Source organism: Gouania willdenowi, chromosome 6, assembly GCF_900634775.1.
Source record: "Gouania willdenowi chromosome 6, fGouWil2.1, whole genome shotgun sequence".
NCBI lineage: Eukaryota > Metazoa > Chordata > Actinopteri > Blenniiformes > Gobiesocidae > Gouania > Gouania willdenowi.
Genome location: NC_041049.1, coordinates 61,704,450 through 61,722,285, shown reverse-complemented (window position 1 = coordinate 61,722,285; position 17,836 = coordinate 61,704,450). Strand labels below are relative to the sequence as shown.

At 37.3% G+C, this 17,836-nt stretch overlaps 2 protein-coding genes across 4 annotated transcripts in view; one reads left to right on the top strand and one right to left on the bottom strand.

The window, feature by feature from the left end:
• The window catches only part of dennd4a (DENN/MADD domain containing 4A), an 80,870-nt gene extending 70,571 nt beyond the window's left edge, over positions 1 to 10,299 (bottom strand). Inside the window, 1 exon segment of the mRNA XM_028448459.1 lies at positions 10,281 to 10,299. The gene's annotated coding sequence lies outside the window, so the exon portion shown is untranslated.
• The window catches only part of piwil2 (piwi-like RNA-mediated gene silencing 2), a 28,536-nt gene extending 13,823 nt beyond the window's left edge, over positions 1 to 14,713 (top strand). For 2 of the 3 annotated variants that reach the window (XM_028448462.1, XM_028448460.1), the window contains exons 13-23: positions 282 to 374; positions 1,339 to 1,479; positions 1,714 to 1,824; positions 2,783 to 2,971; positions 3,568 to 3,669; positions 3,780 to 3,896; positions 4,326 to 4,414; positions 4,590 to 4,695; positions 5,697 to 5,950; positions 6,132 to 6,239; positions 8,280 to 8,489. In XM_028448462.1, coding sequence (XP_028304263.1) covers positions 282 to 374; positions 1,339 to 1,479; positions 1,714 to 1,824; positions 2,783 to 2,971; positions 3,568 to 3,669; positions 3,780 to 3,896; positions 4,326 to 4,414; positions 4,590 to 4,695; positions 5,697 to 5,950; positions 6,132 to 6,239; positions 8,280 to 8,436 — 1,467 coding nt within the window. In that variant the 3' untranslated portion in view covers positions 8,437 to 8,489. Of the gene's footprint in view, positions 1 to 281; positions 375 to 1,338; positions 1,480 to 1,713; positions 1,825 to 2,782; positions 2,972 to 3,567; positions 3,670 to 3,779; positions 3,897 to 4,325; positions 4,415 to 4,589; positions 4,696 to 5,696; positions 5,951 to 6,131; positions 6,240 to 8,279; positions 8,490 to 13,094; positions 13,156 to 13,519 lie in introns of those variants that run through there. The other variant, XM_028448463.1, reaches the window with a different exon arrangement.
• The last annotated feature ends 3,123 nt before the right edge of the window (positions 14,714 to 17,836 follow it).

The window sequence follows — 17,836 nt, the reverse complement described above, 5'->3', positions numbered from 1 at the left end:
TCCGAATAATCGTGATTTCAATTGACTAAAATAATTGTGAATATTAATTTTTCTATAATTGAGCAGCCCTAACGCCTGGAAGTCCCTTTTGTGTCCAAGTGAGCAAAAGAAACATAAAATACCCCCACGTTGCTGAAAACGGAGCGTGGGGGCGCCATCACTTCATAGGGGTGCAAGATCACAATGTTGGGGGCCCCTACACTCAACAGAATCCTGACATTTATGTAAAATATCAGCTGTCAAAACTCTTTTCATATTTATTTATTTTTTACTCGTTGCAGCAAATTATCACAGGGGAGATCCTTTTAGTGCCCGAGCTTTCCTTCTTGACGGGAATTCCTGAGAAGATGAAAAAGGACTTTAATTCCATGAAAGTAAGTGATTTTAGCCGTAAAATTGTTCTTAGTTCAGAGAACCTTTTGTGAATTTGTCAAAAAAAAAGTTGACAAAACTGTTAATAATGCCAATCTTGTAATGGTAATTTCTCTGGGTCATTTTCTTAAATAAGAAATGTTACTAATAAGAATATCTCAAATGTGACAATGACTTGAACAACCATTTTGTTTTGGTCAAAGAAAGAAAATGTTTTTATGCATTTGTACACATTAGTAAAAAATACTTAGGTTCTTTTACACATACAGATGTATAATAAATATATATATGAAAAGTAAAATGACTTAAGTTATCTTAATATCTTTGAGTGTATTTCATTACTAATTCCCTGTCAGAATCTGAGTAATAAATGAAGTCACGCTTTCATCCATCTGACTTGCAAGTTTCCCCTGAGTACAACTGTAATGGAAGCGCTTTATTTAACCGTCTTTCATTTTAACTCATGCTTCATTTGCTTTTATCTTAACATTAGCCTAACCTATACGAAACAAGTCTGATGTTGTTTAATACAATACAGATGTATTTATTGCTTGTGTTTGTTGAAAAGACACAAAAAGAGAACCTTGCAAAAAGATTATATATGTAGATGAGCCTTAGTAATGAAGATAGCCACTGATGGTTTTTTAATGTTCTGTCAACTGTAATGACTCCAGTCTTATCCTGCTTAAGAAGAAGAATGTTGCACATCATCCAGGTTCATATGTTTAGTAAATGTATCATATGCCTAGCAGGGAAACTGTACTGTGCTTCCTCACAAAGTTTCTCTGGAATTGTTTTTAAAACACTTCGGGAATGGAGACCGATTTTAAGACTGATTTCAAATTTGCGATTTGAAAAAAGATGAACAAGAGAATGTACTTAGTAGTAATTATATTTTAGTCGAACACAGGCTAATCGTCTAAAACTTTCAAGACAAATTCACACTCAGTATTTATTTTTCCTTAGGATTTGACCATGCACATCAATGTGAGCAGTGCGCAACACGCAACATCCATAATGAAGCTTCTCCGAAGCATCAATGCCAATCCAGAGAGTAAAGAGGAGCTGAGCAGATGGGGACTTGAGGTTGGCACTGAAATCATGCTGGTAAGAATTGTGTAAATAATGTACAACAAAGACCTCATCACCGGCCTGTGTTAGTGTGTTAAACTTCATTTTTAAGAAAGCATTTATAAGTGCTAACTTAGCACTATATACATTTAAATGACTGCGTATAATCTGTGTTCAGTTCAAAAGTGCCTTAGAGACAGTAATTATGAAATGCTTAGTGACACAGCATTTCTAGTTGTCAATTTAGGTGCCTCGATTGTGCTTTTTCAGGTTAAAGGTCGAACTCTACCCAAAGAAAGCATTTTTATGCGCTCCTCATTCATCAGCAGTGCTGAAGCTTCATGGTCCAGAGAAGTTGTGAGTGGGACTGTGATCAGTTCGGTGAGTCTGTTTCTATGACCCGCGAAGTGGTGGTTATTTGGGTAAAGTTTGAATGATCCAAGGTTGATGATAATAGAAACAAAGCCACTCTAACTTCACAACCGTTGGTGTGTAGTTGTAATCACATCACACAGGAGACTTGTCTTGTGGGACCCGCAGGTATTATTGGAACACACGCACACTGTTTATATTGGACAGTGTACACAGGCAGCATCGGGGGCAGCTAAGTGACTGCAGGGGTCCGCAGGTAAAGATTGGAGCATATTTATGTTTATATTCGACTGTGATTATGGATTACGAAGGATGCGCACAGTAGATTTAATCAGATCTAGAAAAAAAAAAAAAATAGACCCAGCCCGAACCTGTCTGACTAGAATGAAGCCGATGTTTCTTTTAAGCCCAAACATATTTCAACCCGACGGTTTTCACATCCGTGTGCATGCATGTAGAATGATCCATTTCAAGTAATAAACATGATGAGCAGCTTCATGTGTCGCTACATGCTACGTCTGGGTGAAGCTACACTGTGTATGTTAGACAATAATTACGGTTACCAAGCGGAGGATGCACACAGGCAACATCAGGGGCAGCTAAGTGGCAGCAGGGGTCCTCAGGGTCCTCAGATGCATTTTGCTCAGATGCTCCAGTCTTCACCTATTAAATAGACAATGCATCTGACCTGTTTTTTGATTATTCAGATTAAAGAGTTAAAACAACTCATGCACATCTGGAAGTCCCTTTGGTGTCCAAGTGTGCAACAATTAATAAGACGGTACCAATTAAAAAAGGAAAAAACAGAAAATCCCCACTACGTTGATGAAAACGCACCGTAGGGGGGCGACATTTCTTCGTAGGGGATCAAAATTACGTCAGGGAAGCTTTTATGCTCAACAGCGCTGTCCTAGTTAAAGTAATGTTATAAATGTTTTCACCACTAGTGTTTCATCTCATCTTCTAGATCCCTTTGAACATCTGGGCCGTCTTCTACCCTCGCCACTGTGCAGAACAAGTGGAAATGTTAGTTTCTGTGTTTAACAAGGCTGCTGGACCCATTGGTTTAAGACTGGGGCGCCCTCTTTGTGTGGCCCTGAGCAACGATCGAACTGAGACTTATGTCAAGACCATTCACTCCCATCTGACTTGTGAGGTACACACACACACACACACACACACAGGTTATGAATTTTAGTGGCGACTTTCTACACTTTGTGAACATTACAAATAGTGCAGCTTATTTTTGACACCAACTGACATGAACATTTTAATTACCCTACCACAAATGTTGAGCTCTGAAGATGTCTATATTTATTTTGGTAATAGATTACCACAACAGACTGTAATTGTAGTGTTCCTTCCAACATCTTGAAATTTAATATTTGGGGATTGGTTTTGGGGACCACACAAAATTAGACTGAGGACTGTGTGTTCCCCTGACCGCCAGTTGCCCATGTCTGGTCTACAGTATTCTTTTTTATATTGAAAGGAATTCAAAACTAAGATAGTTTGATTTGTTTATTTTTTTTCTATAAAACCATCAGGAAAAATTAAAGTGGGCAATGAGAATGTTACTGAAGTAAAAGTTTTAAAGTAGCTCATATTTTGTGTACCTTTTATGTTCTTTATATATGTTGTATTGAAATTTGAACATAATGACTTATTTGTGTCTAGTTTACAACGCATGTTCTTTAAATTAAACCTCCTGCATAATAAAATTTTTGATAAATTTCATTCATCCGTTTACAGCCCAAATTGCAGCTTGTCGTGTGCATCTTGGTTGGTAACAGGGAGGATCTCTACAGCGCCATCAAGAAGCTGTGCTGTGTGAAAAACCCCATCCCATCGCAGGTTTGTCAAGTTGCAGCCTCTTCTTTGATACATCTTTCAATTTCAATATTTTTTGGCTTTTCTTTCTGACACTAGATTGGATTTTTCTTTCTCTTTTTTTTGTTTTCTAGGCCATCAATGTGCGGACCATTTCTAAACCACAAAGGCTCAAGAGTATCGCTCAAAAGATTCTCCTACAAATAAACAGCAAGCTGGGAGGAGAGTTGTGGACTGTCAACATACCACTGGCAAGTTGCATTTCTCACAGTCGACGGATTAAAAGGACTTTTAATTCCTCAGCCCAAGTACAGATAAGCAGAAATGCTTCTTTTAACCCTTTAGGTGCTAAAGACTTTTCAGGAAACTTAATTATAATATTAAAATTTTAAAAAGCTATACATGGCTAAACATTAACTCTTGGTTGCTGACCACTGGTTAGAGGTAATGATAACTTGCCAAGCTACAAATCTAACTAACTGTTCGGCTTGGAATATTTGGTTCTTTAACGATGCCAAGCAGCTCATACTAATGTACTACTCAAACTAAGTTTGACGTCAAAACGAGTATGATACTGTACATAAAGGTGTGTGATCTGACGATATTAGATTATTAGAAAATAGTCTAAATAATCTGAATTTATGTGCACATTTTTGGCTAAAAGTGTCTTACTTCAATAGAAAAGCCTGATGGTAATCGGAGTAGATGTCCATCACAACTCCGCCAAATCCCACCAGTCTGTCATGGGCTTTGTTGCCAGTGTGAACGGGTAAGGTTCCTTCTTACTACCTTAGAGTTAGTGTTAAGATCCTGATGTGTTGATATTTTAGCATTTTTATCTAACGTATTATATATTTTTTCCTTTGAATATTTGATCAACCTTTACAGTGGTATGTGAAAATTAAATTATTAGTTTACATGTTCATTATTGTTCTCTTTTCCAGTTCAATGACCCGCTGGTACTCCAGAGTAACTTTCCAGATACCCACTGAAGAGCTCATCAGTGGTTTCGGGCTTTGCTTCAAATCTGCACTGCAAAAATACCACGAGGTAAAAAGGAGGCTTTCAGCCACTACAAAAGCCGTATTTTGTGAATTCACATTTTAATGTTCAATGTTTACAGAAGCGATTAAAAAGTCAAACTTAACTCGTTTACTGCCAGCCATTTTCAGAGCTGCTAACCCCATATTGCCAGGCGTTTTAGATCATTTTCACTGATCTTTCAAGACCTACAGTATATTTTGTACTATGACAATCTGAAACCAGATTCTGAAAGATTAGACTCTCTACTTTCATCAAAATCTTTTGTTTTGTTTTTTGTTTCTAGCTTGTTTTGTTCTTCTGTAATCAGCAATTGAATCGAGGCAAGTTTCACAAAAATTTCCAGTTTGTGACAAAAAGCTGAGAAAAACATCTTTCACTGTTGAAGAATTTTTTTCTTAGCTTTAGTGACACCTCAACATTGGTTTCTTTCTATAAAACTATAAAAACAACACTGAGACCGGGCTGTTGATGGCAAAATTAGTATTTGCTATTAGGGTCAGTCGTATGGTTTTCTTACTGTATTTTGGCCGTCCTCCAAGTCTGTCCCCCCATCATTCTTCCTACACGCAACTTCCTGCTCCTCCCGGACATGCCAAGTCTCACCGCTTGCCTTGTTTTTTCTGTCTTGTAAACCCTCTGAGCTCTGCCCATCACGGGTGAGCTCTCATCCAAAGATGTGCTGCTGCCACCTACATGTCACCAGTTGGTCACTACATCATGGTACAAGCTCGATATTCTCGGGAGAGCTTCGTCACACTGTCTCCTAGCAACCCCAGCCAAAAAACACAATTGACGTCTTTAGACGTCTTTGGCAGTCAATGAGTTAACAATGATCCAAGATGCTGTATATGATTGATGTGTTCAACTGTATAGGTGAACTTCTGGCCTCTGGAAGTTTTACGGATGTACATGTAAAAAAAATGATCAAATATATACATAATTTAACTCACTGATTTATGGTTTCACTATCTGTTTGACTAGGCACTAAAGTTTGTTATTTTGTGCAGGTAAATCACAACTTGCCTGACAAGATTGTGGTGTACCGTGACGGTGTGGCAGAAAGCCAACTGAAGATGGTGGAGCAGTACGAGATTCCACAGCTGATCAAGAGCTTTGAGGCCTTTGAAGACTACAAGCCAAAGCTCACTTTCTTAGTTGTCCAAAAGAGAATCAACACCACTCTGTATTCCAGCACAGGCAACACATTTATTCCCCCCCCACCTGGGACAGTCCTGGACCACACCCTCACTCAGAGCAAATGGTCAGTCATGGGGTCCTGGGATTATTTTTGTACAAAAAAACAACCACAATGTTCCACTTGTTGGAAGTTAAATTGGTATCAGCTGTTCATGTGCAATTGTATATTTTTTTACCTGAAAATCAGTGTTTGCAGTTAGCCTTCAAAATATTTCACCAATATGCTTTACCTCCGACATACACAGGTTGGACTTTTATTTGATGGCACATCACACCACTCAGGGCTGTGGACTGCCCACGCACTACGTGGCTCTGTACAATACCGCAAACCTGACACCAGACCATCTGCAGAGGTATGGCACTCATAGAAAAATGAAACATTTACAAAGTATGTCAGTCAGAAGTTTGAGCAGTACAACCCAGTCCTGGAGTTCAATTACAATTAACCATAATTACTCAGCCTTTATTAAATAAACCCATAAAATGTAACATTCCTTTTGTGTTAGCTTCCTGTTAGCATCTCTTATGATAACGGGTCAGTTTGACCCATGTCTTAAATCAGCTGTAAAATACACTAACAATAATATCTATAATCTAATTTATTTTTCATCTCTCGGTTACTTTAAGCTTCCTAATCAATGATTATATTGGTTTTAATATTTTTGGTGTGGGCATCTAGCCCTTTTTTCTGTCACTATACACCTAGATGTAAAATGATCCTCAAGAGAAGTGACAGGAAAACTTGATATGAAACATATTTTAACGATTATTAAGTATGTATGTGTAAGTCATAAAACTGTAACATTGTTCCACAGGTTTGCTTTTGATTAAATTGTAAATGACAGTTTTTGTACGATTCCCAAACCAATTACAATGTCAAATGTCTGAACTCGATTACAATTACAGGGTTCCCGCGGATCCCTAAAAAGTCCTAAAAGGCATTAAATTCATGAATCTGAAAATAAGGCCTTAATTGTCATGAAAATGTTTTAAATCCATCTTTCAAAAAATGGTGACATTGACTTTTATTTTATTTTTTAATATGTAAACATGGGTAAATGTAAACGCAAAGATTTTTTTTATTGGTTTTTGATTATTTTAGGCTGTTTTTTTGTGTATTTTTGTGTTTACTTTGGTGGCCGTCAGTTGCACGTCTGCACTAGACACTGGAAAAATGTACCCTAACCCTCTGTAATTGTTTTTTTCTGCCAATTATGTTTACTGTGAAGTTGGTCTTAGAGTCTTGAATTTAATTTGACTAAAGCTATTGGAACTCTGGATTCCAATTGACTCCAACCCTGTTCCAAATCATCAGATTCTAGCTGTGACATCACGCTGTAACACGACACAAAGCCGCTATCAAATAGTTTCAACACAGTTACATTTAACTAGGGCTGTAGTCAACCAAGGAAATGGTTGGTCGACCAAGACTATGGCTTACGTAGCGATTAGTGGACCCAAAAGAAGAAAGAAAAAAAAAAAAAATGGAGAATGAATGAGCAGATGCAGAGGAGGACGTGGAGAACGAAAAAGAAATATTTTGTTTTGGCGTTTTGTGGTGCCAATTTGCTTTTAAACACAGACCATTTATATGAATCTTATTCAAGCTTTAACTAGAACCCGACAAAGCAAAAGTGAAACCTACAGGTCCAACATACATTAGGTATTTATATCAGAGCCCGACATGAAAACGACAATTAAAACCTATTTTTTCCTCATACAAATGACACATTTACGTTTGTTTTAGTAGAAAGCCTGCTTGTCAACATCAGATCAGTGCGCGGGGAAACAAACGCACATCAAACACACAGGTGCGCAGTGTGCCCGCCCCGCCAGAGACAGCAGTGTATTTAGTTACATAATTTAACGATCAAATGTAAGGATAATCCATGTTCTTGTGCAGAAAAAGGATTGATTCAATAGTGGATGCTTGTGCTTCAAGCCTGTCTTAATTCGTTCCCTCTCTGATATGCTCTGAGGACAGCACACTGCTTTGATAGCTGAAGCACAACACTTATTTTTTTCTTGCAGCGCAGCACTCACACAGCTGTTGCTGGACATAGAATCATGTTTAGGCATTAAATGAATTATATTTGATATTACATCCTTATCACCTATAAGTGCATTGCATTTTTTTTACGGTAATGAAACTGATACTGTTGGTGGTCGACCAATTACATTCTTGGTTGACCACGACAGAATCGACCAATTAGTCGAATAAACGATCAAAGTTGACAGCCCTACATTTAACATGATGATAAAGGTACAAGAACAATTACATTTATAAAATCAGTTAAAAAATAAAATGTTTGCACTGATGAATCCTAGATATTGTGGCATTTATTTAGGCTCAAGACATTTTTTTCCCCCACTTTCATCCTCCTTCACTGCAGGTTGACTTTCAAGATGTGCCATTTGTACTGGAACTGGCCCGGAACTATCCGTGTCCCGGCTCCGTGCAAATACGCACACAAGCTGGCCTTCCTGGCTGGTCAGTACCTACACTCCGACCCTGCCATTCAGCTTGCTGACAAGCTTTACTTTCTTTAGCCTTCTCTATTATAACTTTGGCCTCTTTGTTATGGGACACTTTTAAACATTTTCCCCCATTGTTCTCACTTTTATTTCAATCTTTGTATTTAATGTTGTATTACTAGATGTTTTAGCAGTTCAAAGTTCAATACAAGAATGCTGACATACTGCTGTTTTTTCCCTGCTGTGTTAAATCTGCCTTTAAAGACAAATGTACGGTAATGTCCTTTAATTGTAACTGTTCTGTCCTAAGATAACATACACATTAAAAAAATTGCTGAGCACTGAACAAATCTGTGATGTAGTTTGTGGAGCTGGAAACATTGACCGGTGATCGCAGACGGGGCTGAAAGAGTTACGGCAGGCATACACTGCGATTTTTGGCTTATTTTGAGCCAATTTTCAACTATCATTTAACAACTCGTCTGTTTTGTGGGATTGTGCGAGTCTCAGCTAAATCATGTCATGCATCGTGTAGTATAAATGGGGTCACGAGAAGCGATGAACACCTCCCGATCAGCAATCGTATGGTCGTAAGGAAATCAAACCTGTTTGAAATCCAGTCGCTCCTCCTGAAGGTATCTCACAGTTGAAGCAGTGCCACGGACCGGCTTACCTTGACCTCTCACTGTGCATGCGTGACCACCGTAGGACCGCTGTAAAATTGACAGAATGTAGTGCCCACATCTGTCCAGCAAGTTCCTGGTCCATCACATCGCCGTCTTTTCTTTATTTAAAACTCTTTTTGCTGAGTGTCTCTCCACTTCCGGGTTTATCTTCTTCATCTGTTTTAATGGTGACGCTTCAGAGTTCTTCTTCTTCTTCTAATTTGGACGTTGCTTTTCTGGAAACAAGACCCCGAAGTGTCGTGTAGGAACGTACAGTGTGAGCAGTCAGATCGTGTCAGAGTGTCGGTCCGTACAGTGTGAGAATATGCATTGTGAGCTGCGCACAATCGAGCTCTGCACCTGAGTCGCACAGTTTGAGCTGGAGCTGAGTACAACATTTGAAAAAAAGCCACAGCGTATCTCGGCTTTTGAACATGAACGTTAAAAATCCAAACAGGTTAGCGTTAAGTGGTTCTCCTCCATAACTGAACCACATTCTACCATTGATTGTCAATGCAAAGTAGCTCATGAATGATTTTAGCATCCAAGCACGTCTGCTGACAAATGACATTATGGCGGAAAAAAAGAAGGAAAAGGAATTTCAGGAATTGCTGACGAGGCAAAAAAAAAAGGTGTTTACCTGCAGTCGTGGCATCACCAATGAATGAGAAGCAGTTTGGTGATATTACGTCACTCTTGTAAAGAATGGAACTTATTGCAGCACTCGCCCCTATGCTAGGTTAAATTAGAATTATACACTTGTACAAGTTAAACCTTATTCTTAATATAATATTTTTTGTTTAAATAGTGTGTTAAAAATATAATTAGTAATGATGGTAAACTACAAAGAATCAGCGTTGGACTGGTTGGGGTTCGTACAGTGGTTCCCAACCTTTCTTGCATCGTGACCCCATCTTGATATCACAATTTTCAAGCGACCCAAAATACTTTTTTTTTTTTTTTATTCTTCCTAGGATTAGTTTTGAATCATGTTTGTTATACTGTGTTACAGAGTGACAAGATATGCCAGCTCAAATATTTTTATGTGGTATTTTATTTTTTTCTCTTTAAACTGTTTTATTGAAACTAAATTCATACTTGACAATACAGAATACAGTTGTTTAAAATTGTAGTATTATTCAGCAATTAATTTAATCAATTACCAGATATTTCAAGTGACCCCAAGGTTGACAAACACTGGGTTAGTGTACAGGAAAGGAAGAACAAAACAGGATTTAGAGAAAACATTAGAACCTGAGATCAGGAACAGTTGAGCTCCAACATTGGGACACCTAGAGAGAAGAGGAGAATATATTACAGCACAAACTGGAGATAAGAGGAAAACACATTATAGCATCAACATTTACATGTGATCAGTTTCATCTGTTTTCTTCTTCCAAATAATGATAATATGGAAGGATTAAATCAAAGTTGAGTGAGAAAGACCCACTCGTGGAGAATGACATATGGAATCCTGTCAATCTTTATTTTGTGTTCTTGGGAACTCTGCTGCCCCTCTGTGGGCAACACTTGGAATGACAGGGTCCGGTTGATTTCATTTTTTTTTTATAATGGGTTATGTGAAACATTATTTGCCTGTGTAAAGTAAGACACAATACAACACGCAACTCAGTGTGTATCGTGTTAAAGAAATTAACTTTTATCACAGCGGAGGCCATAATATGTGATTGTATCTGATCCAACGGCCATGTTATCTACATTTGTCAAGCTCAGCATTTAGAATGATTGATCCAAGCATTAATTAATACAAAGGTAGGGGGGAGGGTTTTTTTTTTTTTTTTTTTTTTTGGTGTGGTTTTGTTGTTTGTCTGCATTTATGTTGTCAATTTGTGCATTTTTTGGGTCACTTTCTGTATTTATTTTTTGTTTTGTTTTTGGTATTTTCCTCATTTTGTTGACAGGTTTTTGTGTTATTTTGTTGACGGTTTTGTGTGTCTGGGGCTATTCTGCAATGCGTTGTTTTTTGTGGTCATTTTGTTTGTGGTTGTTGTCTGTCTTTGTTGTCATTTTGTGTTTTTGGAATGTTGTGTAATTTGTGCATTTTGCTGTCGATTTGTGTGTTTGGGAGTTATTTTGTGTATTATCTTGGGCTTTTTAATACTTCCAACTTCTTGAAATACAATTAATGGGGATTTGTTTTGGGGCTGCATAAAATTAGATGGAGGACCACATGTGGTCCCAGTTGTCTATGTAGTAGTTTAGTAGATGTCTTTTTTTTTTAACCCATTATTTAATAGCAAAGAGACACAAGTGGTGAAAATATTTAATTTCTGTCTCAGGTTGTTCTTGGTCACAATAACTCTCAGACTTTTGTATTCATCTCATATTAAGTGAGATTGATTCAGACATATGGGCTTTTTAAGTCCTTTTTTCTTCTATCTCACTATGTTAAAAGCCTTATTCGCAGTGTGCAGATGTATGTTTATAAATGCACTTTTTGATTTGAGCTGCATGTAGACAGTGAGTGAAAATGATTGGTCTTAGTGGGCTGAATACTGATGGTGCATTAAAGCAGTGATCCAGCTCCAGTCTGATGGATCATCCAGGTTCTCATAGTCGGACGTGACCACAATAGAGATCTGCAGCAGTGCATTGAACAGTTAATTAGTTCATGTACTTTAAAACTGTTGGTAAACCGCTGCAGATTTTGCTGGCTCTGAATTTAACTTAGATACACGCAAACTTCACATCAACAGAAGATGCCAACTTGGAACCATTTCAGTTTGTTTGGACATCCATCATCCATCCATCCATCCATCCATCCATCCATCAACCCTACTGATATAGATTAGCAATGGAAGACACTGAAGTCAATGCAACACAGTTTAGAAAACATTTTAGAGAGGAAATTGAAATATCTCACATCTCTTGAGATCAGACATGTAATTCATGAGGCTGGAAGTTCTATGAAGCCCAACATACACAAAATGTAAAGAAAAGTACAAGTAACAACAAAAAGATAGAAAATAAAATGATTAATAAAACACACTAAACAACCACTTAGACACAGAATGACTACAAAAACATACACAAAATACCAACGTAATTATACAAAATGATGACAATAACAAAAACACAATAACTTGAAAAACACAAGACACACTAAACAGCCACTTAAACACACAAGATGACTACAAAAACAGCAGCATATACAAAGGGACTTCAAAGACATAAAATACACATTACAACAACAACGCAAAAAATTTAACAAAAGCACCCACGATCATTTGAAAAACACAAACAACAAAAATGTGCTATATTGGCAAGAAAATATATGGTCTACAATCTGTGATGAGTGTTTTGGATTGAAAGAATTGTAAATAGAGAGCTATAGTGGCATATCATAGATTTTATGGCATAGACTGGGCATGTCTTAACTGCTAGAAGCCTTGCCCATAATCAAGGCATTTTATTTAATTTCCAGCCTCAATGCACCCCATCTAAAACCTCAGGGTTTAGTTACTCTTTAATAGACAGCTGTGTGCATGTACATGCATCAATTGATTCTAGTTGCTTTGTAGAGACAACTTGACTTGGAGTTTAACTTGAACATGTTTCACCTTTCATCCAAGAAGGTTCTTTCGTTCTAAAACGGACAAGTAGTGAATCTGGGATTGATAGTGTAGGTTTGATTAGCCTCGATTTACCTATAGTTTGTGCAATGGGAAGAATACTGGCTGCAAAAGATGCAAATCTGATTATTTCTTTCACTTTCAAAAATGGATCCAACCACATTTTGGGATAAAATGAAGCACGTAACACATAACGACTCATCTGTCTTTGGTCATGAGCTGCTCAAACGCTGCCAGTCAAGGAACCTCACATGCTTTGAGCTATTGGGAAATCAAAAATAATATTTTTTCCAAATCATTTCAAGGGAGCATTTCCCTTTTCAGCACCAACTGAACAAAAACCAGCTGTCGAAACACCCACACACACACACTCAGCTTGATGACGGCACGCACACACACACACACACACACAATGATAAGGCTAATGAAAAAATCTAATTACTCATCCGAAACTTTTTTCTTTGTGTTTTTGCAGTTTTACTCCATTCTTGACGGAGATGAGGATATGCTCTTCATGCATGTGGACAACTCAGGAGGTGTCACACAAAAAAAATAATCTCCTTGTCCATAATCACACACGCACGTGGACAAACACTCTTTGTGCTTGACACACATACATGGCAAACATAACAACATGAATGAATTTATCGCTTTCTCAGCCTCTTTGTTGTAATGGAAAAGATCAACGGTGAAGGCCAGACAAGTTCTTGGTTTTGCTGACTAATCCGTTTATTATGCCTTCAACTGTGTGTTTTGTGTAGCCCTTGTTCCTTTGGTTTTCCTTCTTCTAATTAGTTCTCAATTTCACAGATTCATTCTCCTGACTTATATAATTGTTTTTGGTTTAAACAATATATGCTTAAGGACAATGATTTAACATTTTCTCACTTTTTTTTTTAGGTCTACAGGGTCCTGCATTGTGAGGCTGATTATTGGGGGAACTGCCTTATAATCACAGATCCATTACCATCATTTATATATTATTTATAAATGGATCAGTTCATAGCACCGTCACCACTGTCTTTCACCAGTAACTCTGCTGACAACTGGTGCAGCTGGGAACAAAGCTTTCGGAGGTATATAACAGCCTCAGGGGAGAAAGATGAAAAAGTAAAGATTGACATTTTACTCCACACCATTGGCGAGGATGCAAGGAAAGTGTTGTACACATTGACGATTAGAGATGAGCTGACAATAGAAGATGTTCTTCAAGCCTTTAAAGATTACTGGAGTCCACAGAAAAATGTCGTCTTTGAACGACTTTGATATTGGTCCCATCAGATGACATCAGTAAACACATTCATAACCGAGCTGCGACAGAAAAGCAAAGACTGTGAGTTTGGAATAATTGATAATGACATGCTTGTGTTAAGCATCTCAGACGCTCACCTAAAAAAGAGACTGTTACAGGAAAGACTCCACCAATAAACAATTAGCTTCCCAATTTGTTCCAAACACAGATAAACAGAACAACTTGTGCTGCTGCCTTCATGCTCAAAGTTCAGCAGCACAGCTTACAGCTCCAGCAGTCACTGAGTGTGTTTTCAAAGAGAGGACGAACGTGGAGCAGCTGCTCCTCGAGCATCGCCACGTAAAGGAGGAGCCAGAGATGTTCAGTGAAGGTCAGGAGGAAAACCAGCTTTGTGTGCAGCTGGAGACAATCGGTGCAACTTGTCCTGTCAAATGTGAAGATAAAGAGGAGGAGGTTCAGGCCTCCCAGCTACACTGGAGACAACTAACAGAAATCAACATGAAGGAAGAACCTTCAACCTGCAGTTTCAATGAATCAATGAGTCTGACAAGACCATGTGTGGGAATTAACTGCCAGATCCAAGCAGTTTAGTACGACACGGTCCTGATAGAACGGAAAATGACTGGTCTCAGACTGAAGATAGTGTAGATTATGAAGATGACGATGAAGACTATTGGCAGAAACCTCTGTCAGAGTCTGAAGCTGGAGCTGACTTTGAATCCTCCAGGAAAAAGAGAAATATGTCTGACTCAAGTGATAATCCTGAAATGGGGCATAAAGCTTCCAAAACTGGAGAGAAACACTTTAAATGTGATGTTTGTTGGAAATGTTTGAGTCAAAAGTCAGTTCTTAGGAGAAACAATAATCCGCACTGGAGAGAAACTATTTAAATGTGATGTTTGTAGGAAATGTTTTAGTCAAAAGGCTCAGCTGTAGTCACATGTGAGAGTGCACTAAGAAAAGAAACCAAGTCTGAAGTTTAAGGTCCACAAGAGAGTCCACACATTAAAAAAAAAACTTTGAAATGTGATGTTTGTATATATATATATATTTTTTTTTTTAATAGTCCCTGTACATTAGCACTTGCGCTTCTTGGGACTTCAATAGAAACAAAACTGAATGATATAAATTGCCATGTTTTGTCAATAAATAAATAGTTGTTCATTGTTTTGTGTTGTTTTTAAGCTGCATAGGTTTAGTTATAGTTGATGTTTGAAGTATAGTTAGAGTTTTGTAAGTTAGTGTTTTCAGTAAGTTAACATATTTTGACAGATGTTTGGGCAGTTTGTATTTACAGTTAATTTAGATTGTGTAATTGTTTACTGTAAGTAACTAAACATTTTGTGTAAATAGTTTTACCTTTAAATATTAAAGCCTCATCTGTGTTATATAAAAAAAAGTTTGCTTTTTATTAAATAATTCACACTATTAGTTTTCTCACAAATTGCACAAAAACAGATTTTGTAAATCTACATTGAATTTTTTTTTTTTTTGTCGTAACCTGTAATATTACACTTTATGCAACTGTTTTTTGAGAAAGGTAATTTATGTCTTCCACTGGCCAACGGTTAGGGGCCTGTACTACAACGCTGGATAAGTAAAGCCTGAACCTAGCTCACTTTGCAGGCTTTACATAGCATAATAGTATTATTAGCTAGCATTAGCTTCCCCATGACAATTTGCGTTCCCCTAGCGGTATCCGTACCCCACTTTGAAAACCTAGGGGCGAGCGCATAGAAATGTAGCATTCGCTATATTTGCGTTTTTCTTTTTTTTTTTAAATTGTATTTCTGTGAGAAAGTCTTATGGCCATTGTGTAATTTGTGGCAATGCAAGGAGGCTCCCACTGCTGCTCTATTTACAGTATATCTAGTTTCTAATGTCACTTGTACTTGTACCCCACTTTGGGAACCTTGAATTTAAGGCACTACAGATCAACATTTACACATCATTGTCCATAATTGTTCTTTCCAAACAGCATCCATTGCAAATTAAGGCACAAATTCAGCTGTTAGGAAAATATGTCTGGTAAATAAGTACAGTAAAGTGACACCACAGCTGTCATTCTTGGAGAATCATGCCTCTTCAATGCGTTGGTAACATAAAGTAATTATATTAATTATTCATATTTTAAAGGAGAATGCAATTAACTGAAGAAGTTTAATAACCACTGGGCTAAGTAATAAATAGGATGGGATAGGCTTAGACTACTTCTGGTGAAAGCTTTTATTGTGAAAGGCAAGGAGAACTGGTTTTTGGTGAACGTGACACTATGTCTAAAACCTAGATCTTTTTACATCAAGAAATCTTACGTTTTTGTACTCACTGTTCATTATCACACAGGCAACACTTTTATTGTAAACCCTGTCACTCCAAACAAACGTATTTCTGTAAAATAAGACAAGTTTAGAAGGCATTTAGATTGACAGTTAAAGTTGCCATGCCCGCCCGCTGTCACTTACGTCATGACGTCACGGTGACGCTTCCAGCTGTGGGGATTCACGCTCTGCTGGGATAAAAATGATTCCCGATTCTTAAGAACAAGGTCTTCATGATAATCATCCACTGGACATTACTCGACGAGCTGCTTTCACAGAGTCCGATACAAGCCCACGAAGAAGAACAAAGCGGGCAAAAGAGGATTGAATCGAACTAATGGTAATAAATCCACGGAGTGTTTCATTTTCCTGTTCGTACTGTTTACAGCTGATGGCTTCATGCATATTTATTGTACGCTCCTACATCTGGCCTGGACATGTTTTCACGTTTTATTATTACGGTAATTTACTTTATTGAGAGCAAAATTCGTCTAAACGGTTCGTGTTTTAGACGTGTCAGTGAACATAGCACTTCTCGTCTGGATTTCTGTAACTTTAAAAACTTTACGCAAAGAAAATGATTTTTTCCAACAGCTTTTAAACGCACCTTTGATGCACGATAGATTACATTAAAATTACAAAAATAAAAGTTGCCAAGAGGCCAATTTCACATCAACAAATGACTATAACTAAACAATAAATGCACAGAAAGTCAAGTTAACAAGATTTTTTAAATTATTTTATTTTTAAACGCACAAAAGTTACAAAACCCACATGTAATTGGTTTTCAATAAAATATCATTTTAAAAACCAAAACATATATTTTTTTTAAGTTAATGTCACTAATATTTTCTGTAGGATAGCTTAGTACAAAGAAATTAGTCATTACTGTTATTATTAATATTATTTTAAACTAGAGGTCTCAAATTTCCCGACTCACTCCTGTGTTAATGAGAGAGAGAGAAAAAAAAAAGCTAAAATATGTCTTTTTTTTTTGCCCATGTATAATAATGTGAAATATCCACTAATTTTTCTTAACTTCCATAAACATATTTATAATGCACTTTGAGGAAGATAATGGAGTGACAGTTGTTTTCTTACTTTATTATAATAAAACAAATTTAATTATTATATATTTTTTTCTTACTCATTTCATAGAAATAGTTTAAATTTCTATTTATTTATAGGTAGCCTAATGATAATTTCAGATATTTTCGGGATTAAATATTTCAACGCGTTTGCATATATTTACATTGCCCTACACTTCCACCAGAAGTTAATACCAAATGTTTATAAAAGGTTTCTGTACTTTATATCAGGTGGTTGGGTCGTGCTAATAACCACTGTTATTTTCAAACCCTGCACAGAAATGCCTTTTTCCATTGAATCCATACCAATGACCCTGCTCAAGATCTGGGCGATTGACATGGTGATCTCCTTCTTTGTGGTTGTTCATGGTGTGCTGGACTCCTTTGGCGGACTCATGTACTCTCAAAGTCCTCATGGCCTGGAAGAAACAGAACAAAACACACCATCATCATCATCATCAGCAGCAGCAGCTCCCTGTGGGGAATAGAACAGCTTTGCCTAAAAGTGTAATATTTAGGTGGTGTTCTTCATCAAATATATAAATAAAGAGATTTTACG